The sequence below is a fragment of the Peromyscus maniculatus genome, chromosome 22 (assembly GCF_049852395.1).
Source record: "Peromyscus maniculatus bairdii isolate BWxNUB_F1_BW_parent chromosome 22, HU_Pman_BW_mat_3.1, whole genome shotgun sequence".
Lineage (NCBI taxonomy): Eukaryota > Metazoa > Chordata > Mammalia > Rodentia > Cricetidae > Peromyscus > Peromyscus maniculatus.
The window spans coordinates 3,152,661-3,161,526 of record NC_134873.1 but is presented as its reverse complement, the minus strand read 5'-3'; the positions used below and the strand labels follow the sequence as shown (position 1 = coordinate 3,161,526).

Here is an 8,866-nt window from a genome sequence, read left to right as displayed (position 1 = left end):
GAGAGAGGGGGAGAGGGAGAGGGAGAATCACCACCGCTCTCTCCGCTTTCTTTTGAAAACATCTCCTATGGTTACTGCTGTGGAGACAGGGTCTCTCACTATACAGCCCGGCCTGGCCCGAGATCACAGACATCCTCCTGCCTCTGCCTTTCCAGGGCTGGGATCGAAGGTGTGGCCGCCACCTCCAGATCTCGTCTATGAATGTGGGAGGGTTGGCCCCTGGGTGTGGTAGGGGGTGTTGGCCTGAGCGTGTGTGCGCGAAGTGTGTGTGTGTGTGTGTGTGTGTGAGCGTGAGGGCAGCACGTGCATGCAGTGCCCACAGGGGCTGGAAGGGGGTGGTGGATCCCGGCACTGAAGTGACGCCACAGTGAGCCACCTGGGGGTGCTGGGAATTGAACCTGGGTCCTGGGCAGGGGCGGCCTAACTGCTGAGCCCCTGAGGAGGGGTGAGGAGGGGGAGGAGGGGAGGAGGAGGGGGAGGAGAAGAGGGGAGGAGGAGGAGGGGTGAGGAGGGGAGGAGGAGGGGGAGGAGAAGGGGGGAGGAGGGGAGGAGGGGAGGAGGAGGAGGAGGAGGGGTGAGGAGGGGTGAGGAGGGGGAGGAGGAGGGGGGAGGAGGGGAGGAGGAGGGGGGAGGAGGGGGGAGGAGGGGGGAGGAGGGGGGAGGAGGGGGGGAGGAGGGGGGAGGAGGGGGGAGGAGGGGGGAGGAGGGGAGGAGGAGGGGGGAGGAGGGGAAGAGGAGGGGGGAGGAGGGGGGAGGAGGGGAGGAGGAGGGGGGAGGAGGGGGAGGAGGGGGGAGGAGGGGGGAGGAGGGGAGGAGGAGGGGGGAGGAGGGAGGAGGAGGGGGGAGGAGGGGGTGAGGAGGGGAGGAGGGGGGAGGAGGGGGGAGGAGGGGAGGAGGAGGGGGGAGGAGGGGAGGAGGAGGGGGGAGGAGGGGGTGAGGAGGGGAGGAGGGGGGAGGAGGGGGGAGGAGGGGAAGAGGAGGGGGGAGGAGGGGGGAGGAGGGGAGGAGGAGGGGGGAGGAGGGGGGAGGAGGGGGGAGGAGGGGGGAGGAGGGGGGGAGGAGGGGGGAGGAGGGGGGAGGAGGGGGGAGGAGGGGAGGAGGAGGGGGGAGGAGGGGAAGAGGAGGGGGGAGGAGGGGGGAGGAGGGGAGGAGGAGGGGGAGGAGGGGGGAGGAGGGGGGAGGAGGGGGGAGGAGGGGAGGAGGAGGGGGGAGGAGGGGAGGAGGAGGGGGGAGGAGGGGGTGAGGAGGGGAGGAGGGGGGAGGAGGGGGGAGGAGGGGAGGAGGAGGGGGGAGGAGGGGAGGAGGAGGGGGAGGAGGGGGTGAGGAGGGGAGGAGGGGGGAGGAGGGGGGAGGAGGGGAAGAGGAGGGGGGAGGAGGGGGGAGGAGGGAGGAGGAGGGGGGAGGAGGGGGGAGGAGGGGAGGAGGGGGGAGGAGGGGAGGAGGAGGGGGGAGGAGGGGGTGAGGAGGGGAGGAGGGGGGAGGAGGGGGGAGGAGGGGGGAGGAGGGGGGAGGAGGGGAGGAGGAGGGGGGAGGAGGGGAGGAGGAGGGGGGAGGAGGGGAGGAGGAGGGGGGAGGAGGGGTGAGGAGGGGAGGAGGGGGGAGGAGGGGGGAGGAGGGGGGAGGAGGGGAGGAGGAGGGGGAGGAGGGGAGGAGGAGGGGGGAGGAGGGGAGGAGGAGGGGGATGTGCAGCCCCGCCCTCCCCAGCGCCGTCCCCCCGGGGACTCAGAGCCTCCTCCAAGCCTGACGGCCCGAGTTCGAGTCCCACAACCCCGGGGAGGCAGAGCGGCCCACACGGGGGTGCGGTGAGCACCGGTCGGTCTCAGGCCCGGGGACCCGTCCTCCCCGTTGTCAGGCTGCGAGCTCTGACCATCTGTGCCTCGGTTTCCCCGGCGAGCGGCGGCTCCTACCGGTTCTCCAGCCCGTCGATGTACTCCTTCTTCTTCTTCCGGCTCTCCTGAGCCGACTGCTTGTTCCGGATCTTCCTGCGGATTTTCTTCAGGACCCGCTCCTCATACTGCGGGGGGGGGGGGGGGGGGGGACGGGGGGGGGAGGGGGCGTCAGCCTCGGCTGCCCCAGCCCCGCACCCAACCACTGAGCTGTGTTTGCAAGAGACGGGGTAGCCCAGGCTGGCCGCTGACTCACATGTAGCCCAGGCTGGCCTGGAACTCACATGTGGCCCAGGCTGGCCGGAACTCCTGCCTCCCCCTCCTGGGCGCCCCGCCTGGTTTCTGGGTACTGGGAATGCAGCCCAGGGCCTCGTGCGCGCTGCAGAGCAACCCCGCCCACCGAGCACCCCCCCAGTCCTGCTCCACCCCAGAACCTTCCAGGGCTCCCACGGCTGCACCCGCAGCCAGGACCCCAGGCCAGAAAATGTGTGGGCGCCAGGTTGGCCTTGGCTCGGGCCACAGCGCCCCCTGGTGGCGATGCCTGGGAACAGCATCGGCGTACGTGGAGGGCCGGACACACAGGCAGGAGGATCTCTGCGAGTTCGAGGCCAGCCTGGGCTACAGAGCGAGATCCAGGACAGCCCCGGCTGCGCAGTGGTTCCATCCACAGGGCCACACACACACCCCGGGCTGGGGAGTGCGCACCTGCCCCACTCCGGAGGTGGAGGCAGGGGGACAGGAGCTGAGCGTGTCCCACGCGGCAGACCAGCCCCACGCACCTTGGTGAGGGGCAGCTGGGTGGGGAGGGTCACCCCTTCCTTAGCCAGCAGCTTCTTCTCGTCCTCCGTCAGCACCAGCTCCTGGCAGTGCCCGCTCCCGGGACCCAGCAGCTGGGAGGCAGCCAAGGGGTGCTGTTGCTGTGGTAACGAGGGGGCGTCCATTAGAGAGGCGCAGACTCCGGAACTAACAAAATGAGCAGGGCGTGGGGAGGGACACGGGCCTGTCATCTGAACACCCAGGACGACAAGGAGGGGGGATTCAAGTTCAAGACCTGCGGGGAAACTTAGCAAGACAAGACCCTGACCCCAGAAATAAAGAGGGCGGGGCCCAGGGCTAGGGGTGGGGCTCAGGGCTGGGGGCAGGGCTCAGGGCTGGGGACATAGCCCAGAGCTGGGGGTGGAGCCCAGAGCTGGGGGTGGAGCTCAGGGCGGGGCCCAGGGCTGGGGGCGGGGTCCAGAGCTGGGGGCGGGCCCTATCGATTGATTGGCAGGTGCAGTGGCCCTGCGGCATCACCACTTAGATGAAAGCTGCCATTGCTCCGACAGCCTCTATCCTGAGCCTGCCTCCCTGCAGCAGGCACCCAGGGCTGGTCCTGCTGCCCTCCCCATGGCCCCCCACCCCTGGCCAGCCCAGAAGAGCGGACAGGGCACTGCAGGGCTGTCTGGGACCGAGGTGGGCCCAGGGCATCAGTGTCCCAGACTGTGCGGGGCGGACATGGGGGCGGGGGTGTGTGTCTGTCCGGACATCAGGTCCTGGAGCAGTGTGTGTGGGGGTGTCTGTCCGGACATCGGGACCTGCAGCAGCTGGGGCGGGGTGCCTACCGAGTCCCCGCCGCCGCCGGACAGCAGCAGTTCCTTCACCGTGAGGTTGAATCTGGAGGGCGAGCCAGCCTGCTCCTCCGGGTACAGGGCGTCTGTGCCCCACATGTCTGCGGGGAAGGGGACAGAGAGGACGTGGGGTGTCAGTGTCCGCGCCCGGCCCCAGCAAGTCCCTGAAGTCGGCCTCAAAGAGGCCTCTCTCCCGGTTAAGACGGGGTCTCTGTCCCCCTGCCTGTCCTGGATCTCGCTCTGTAGCCCAGGCTGTCCTGGATCTCGCTCTGTAGCCCAGGCTGGCCTGGATCTCGCTCTGTAGCCCAGGCTGGCCTCGAAGGCCCTGCCTGCCTCTGCCTCCCGAGTGCTGCGACCACAGCCTGAACGGGAGGGAACATGATCCCGTGCCTCAGTCTCCCCTCTGCTGTACGATGCCGCCGCACACTCATCTTAGAAAGAGGGTCTGTGCCCTGGGGCAATAGAGGCACAGCATGGTGTAGGGGACTTAGAGCCAGCACAGCCAGGAGAGGCCGCGCACAGGGAGACAGGACTGGGACGAGGCCCGAGTCATATCTGGCCTGACCTCTGGATGCGCACAGCAGGCATGGGGCTCAACACGTGAGCAGACTGAGCAGCGCTGCGCGGCTTAGGAAAGGAGCCGCCCCTCTCTGAACTTGGACTTTATCAGGACTTAATGAGAGAAACAAGCAGCCTGCAAATCTTCAGAGACAGAGCTTGGGGGCGTGGTCAGGGTGAAGCCCCGCCCAGAATCCCCAGCGAGGGGCTGGGGGCGTGGTCAGGGTGGAGCCCCGCCCAGGATCCCCAGTGAGGGGCTGGGGGCGTGGTCAGGGTGGAGCCCCGCCCAGGATCCCCAGTGAGGGGCTGGGGGCGTGGTCAGGGTGGAGCCCCGCCCAGGATCCCCAGTGAGGGGCAGGGGGCGTGGTCGGGGTGGAACCCTGCGTCCTGTGTCTCCCGCTGCGGCTCTTCCTGGCTAAGGGTGCGATCGATCGATGTCCCTGCAGTCAATCATTATTGATCTCTGGGGTGGCCTCTGATAAGCTGTCCTTCAGGGCAGGGCCCGCGCCTGCGCCAGGGGCTCCGGAATCTCCCGTGCTTTTACTGAGCACCTACTGCGTGAGCCACCCTTGGACAAACCGAGATCCAGGCCCCCTCCGGGCTCGCGCCCTGGCTGCCCAGTGCCGCCCAGTGCCGCCCGTGGGAGTTTGTGTCGCAGGACCGAGGCCGGTGCCGCCCCAGTCTGTGAAGTGGGCCCCACTGTGTCCCCCACCCCACCGTGTGCGTTCGCCCCACGCTCACCCAGGTCGATGGCCACCGAGGACTCCAGCACTTGTGTCCTTGGAGGCGCGGCGCACGGGGCGCGGGGCAGGTAGGAGGGGCAGGGCCCCTTGCCGGGCTGGCCGGGGTGACCCCTGGCTGCGGGGGTCGCGGCTCCGGGGCTGCCCCGGGGAGGGGTGTCCTGCGGGTCCGAGGGCAGGTCCTCCGAGATGCCGCTGTCGCTGTCGGCCGGGGACCATATCGGAGAGCTGGGGTCGGAGTCCCCGGGCCCCAGGAGCGAATTTAGGAAGTCGTCGGAGTCAGAATTCGGCAGAACCTTCTGGTGGGGAGAGCGAGACACACGGGTCAGGCTGCTGGTGGGGCTGGGCAGCTCCCCGACGCCCTCTCTGCCTTGGGGACCCAGGCATCCTTCCTCCCTGAGCACCAAACGGAGAGCCGCGGCGAGCACCTCCAAAAGAGTCCTGAGGTTGGATCTGGACTCAGCTCGAAGCCGGCTGTGTGACTCGGGGTGCGCGCCGTGCCCTCTCTGAGCCTCCACCCGCGACCCCCGTGAGAAGGCGGGTCAAGGGCTGTGGTGAGGCTGCCTGGTTCAGGCCAGCAGGGCCACAGGCCTGTCCTGCGCCCCCCACCCCAGCACCGTGGCTGGCACCTCACACGGGACCTCACCTCCCTCACCTGCTCCTCCCCGGCGTGGGCCCAGCTCCCCGCCAGCTCCACATTCCTCAGGATGCCGTCCTGCCGGTCAAACAAGAGATCCAGCAGCTCCAGGCTGTCCAGGGCACCCATGGCGCAGGCAGGGGACTCCATCTGAAGTGAGGAGACAGAGGGGGGCAGGTCACGCGGCGCCCTCACACACAAGCACCCCAAGCCTTCCGGGCTGGGCCTCCGTCTGCGAATCCGCCCAAGTGCTGACCGAGTTGGGCCGGGGTGGCCAGGAGTCTAAAAACCCACGGAGGTGCGTGTGAGGCTATGATGTGAGTCCTCAGGAGACTGAGGCAGGAGGATGGCAGGTTCCAGGCCAGCCTGGGCTACCACTAGCAAGACTCAAAACAAAACAAACAAAAAACAAGCAAACAAACGAAATCTGGGCGTCCATATGGCTAGTGTGCTGCGGCACACATTTCACTGTAATTAAAAAATGTTAATATAGCCGGGCGGCGGTGGCGCACGCCTTTAGTCCCAGCACTCGGGAGGCAGAGGCAGGTGGATCTCTGTGAGTTCAGGGCCAGCCTGGTCTACAGAGCGAGATCCAGGACAGCCTGGTCTACAGAGTGCGTTTGATTCCAGCCTGGTCTACAGAGTGAGTTTGAGTCCAGCCTGGTCTACAGAGCGAGTTCCGGGGCAGCCAGGGCTACCCAGAGAAATCCCCGTCTTGAAAAACCAAAAAAAGTTAATATAGACGTATGTAAAAACTTCTAGAGATTGGCGCCTGGACCAACCCGGTCCTGGAGTCCTGGGAGGCCGTGGGTTCCCCTGCACCCCTCTCCAGCCGTCCTCCCGCAGGCGCGGTGGGGCCCTGTACCTGGACCCCCCCCAGCGCATCCCCCACGGCCCCTCACCTTTCCTATGTCCCCATCCATGTCCCGGCCCGCGGCAGCCCCTTCCCGGGTCCCTGTCGCCGCCTGCTGCGCCCTTTGCCACGTCTCCACCCCCAAAGGATGCTGAAATACCGGGCCGCAGCTCCCAGCCCAGCCCCCGCTGCGACTGGGCCCCGGGGGAGACAGACAGGACCCGGGGCCAATGGCGAGCGGCGGCGCGGGAGGGCGGGACCACCGTTATCGCTCTGTTTTGTGCTTTTCCAGGGAGCAAAGAGCAAAGTCTGGGCTGTCGGGTCTGCGCGACCTCTCCCCTACTTACAGCCGCTGCCGCTGTCTGGCCTCACCGGGTGTGGGGTCCCCCGCAAACCCGGGGGTCCTGGGGGGGTCGTGCCTGCTCCAGCGACAGATAAAACAGCAGCCTCTGCTTGTGCGTGGAATTCCGTCCCCCCACCCCATGCAGGGTGACCCCTCACCCGCCGAGCGTCCCCCACCGTCCCACGTGGGTCATCCATTCCTGTGGAGTCACCTGACCTGCATGGATTTAGGCAGCAAATATTTATACAAGGCGCACTTTCCTTTCCCCAGGGCCTTTGCGCCTGTCCGCTAGGCTGCCTGGCCGGCCCTGTGAGCACCTCCTTGACCAGCCTGGGTTCCCAGTCCCTATGCATCTAAGGATGACCTTGAACTCCTGATCCTCCTGCCTCCACCTCCTGGGATGACAGGGGTAGATATAGATCACCACACCTGGCTTCTGCGGGACTGGGACACAGAGAACCCAGGGCTTTGTGTGTGTCACCGACGCCTTTACAGCCTTCGAAGCCCTGTCTGCCAGGTCCATCTGCCCCCTGCTTCCCTTCCGCCCTTGGGGGCCGGGATAAACCGGACAGGTCATTGCTAACCGCTGTTCTCCAGAGAGGGTGGGTACACAGGTGGCGCTCATTCGATGCCTGCTCAAGAACACCTCCTGTGTACCTGCCACCGGTTTAGGCGTGGCCAATCAATCCACAAGTGGCCTGGACTGAGATGGGTAGAGAGATGCGTAACGGCTTGAGAGACAAATGTCAGCAAGAAACCAAATGAAGTCGGTCGGAGGTGGCGCACGCCTTTAGTCCCAGCACTCGGGAGGCTGAGGCAGGAGGATCTCTGTGAGTTTGAGGCCAGCCTGGGCTACAGAGTGAGATCTAGGACAGCCAGGGCTACACAGAGAAACCCTGTCTCAACAAACAAAACGAAAGAAAGAAAGAAAGAAAGAAAGGAAGGAAGGAAGGAAGGAAGGAAGGAAGGAAGGAAGGAAGAAAGAAAGAAAGAAAACAAAACCAAATGACTCCATAGCAAGGAATCCCGGGCCGCCTGGAGTCCTGAATGGGAGACTGAGTTAGGTGAGCGGAGAGCACCCGGAAGATGCTTCAGGGTGAAGAGATGTGCAAAGGTCCTGGGGCAGGCCGGAGCTTCGAGCTTGGAGGAGCATTGAGGACCCTCCTGGGAAGAGGAAGGATGGGGGGGTAAGATAATGCCCTTGAGATGACATTGGGGGGGCGTGTAAGCGAGCACCTACTCAGTAAGTAAACCCCAGAAAGGTTTACGCAGAAGGCTGAAACCCTGGCACAGCCTGAGCGGAAGGGATCGGGGACATTGGCGTTGAGGTCTGGAAAGAGGTGACAGTGAGGGAGAGACAGCCAGGACTGGCAGGGGCGCGAGGAGAGGAGGCGGGCAGGGCTGGACAGGACATGCAGGGCTTCCGGGGCTGTCAAGGAGTTTACCGTGGACCAAATGTAGCAGGAAGCGGCTGGGAACTCAGCGAACGGAGGAGGAGCCGAGGGCAGCATCGGGAGAAATGGACTTCCTGGCATCTATTTGGCGGGGACCTCAAGTGAGTGGAGGCCAGGGCACCGCTCTGTACCTGGCAGGACCCAGGATGTCCCACAGAGTACAGCAGCCCAGGGTCCCCAGCGCCCCGTGGGCTCCTGAGCAGAGCTGCAGCCCTGTGCAAGCCCCGGCCACAGGGCCCTTGGCCTCTGGTTTTCTCACAGCCCCCAGGGTCCTCTCTGTTTGCTTTCCTAGGGTGGTGTTTGGTTTGGCCAGAACGTGAGGTCACAATAGAATGTCCTCTAGTCATTGGTGAGATGGCTTCTTGTCACCCTGCTGTGCCAGAGGATGACCACCTGCTGGCGGAGGTCTGTTCCCAGCTCCTCCAGAGGACCCGGCAGGAAGAATTTAAATGCAAGGGAGCCTGGCATGCTGAGGCTTGCCTTTAATCCCAGCACTCAGGAGGCAGAGCCAGGCGGATCTCTGAGTCCAAGGCCAGCCCGGTCTACAAAGTGAGTTCCAGGAAAGGTGCAAAGCTACCCAGAGAAACCCTGTCTCGAAACTGCCCCCCCCCAAAAGAGAGAGAGAGAGAGCCTGGGGCATAGTGTAGCTCAAGAGCATACCCCCCTCCCCAGAAATCCCCAGTAAGGGGCTGGGGGCGTGGTCAGGGTGGAGCCCCGCCCAGAATCCCCAGTGAGGGGCTGGGGGCGTGGTCAGGGCGGAGCCCCGCCTAGAATCCCCCAGTGAGGGG

General features: G+C 65.6%; 1 protein-coding gene across 8 annotated transcripts in view; it reads right to left on the bottom strand.

Moving 5' to 3' along the window:
• Nucleotides 1–8,150, bottom strand: part of Creb3l3 (cAMP responsive element binding protein 3 like 3) — a 10,706-nt gene extending 2,556 nt beyond the window's left edge. For 2 of the 8 annotated variants that reach the window (XM_042267163.2, XM_042267169.2), the window contains exons 1-6: nt 6,783–6,836; nt 5,438–5,578; nt 4,793–5,090; nt 3,488–3,594; nt 2,666–2,803; nt 1,908–2,014 (exon numbers count right to left, since the gene is read on the bottom strand). In XM_042267163.2, the coding sequence (XP_042123097.2) occupies nt 1,908–2,014; nt 2,666–2,803; nt 3,488–3,594; nt 4,793–5,090; nt 5,438–5,578; nt 6,783–6,821 (830 nt within the window). In that variant the 5' untranslated portion in view covers nt 6,822–6,836. Of the gene's footprint in view, nt 1–1,907; nt 2,015–2,665; nt 2,804–3,487; nt 3,595–4,792; nt 5,091–5,437; nt 5,579–6,330; nt 6,484–6,782; nt 6,837–8,069 lie in introns of those variants that run through there. The other 6 variants (XM_042267168.2, XM_042267164.2, XM_042267165.2 and 3 more) reach the window with 6 other exon arrangements.
• Nucleotides 8,151–8,866: the final 716 nt, after the last annotated feature.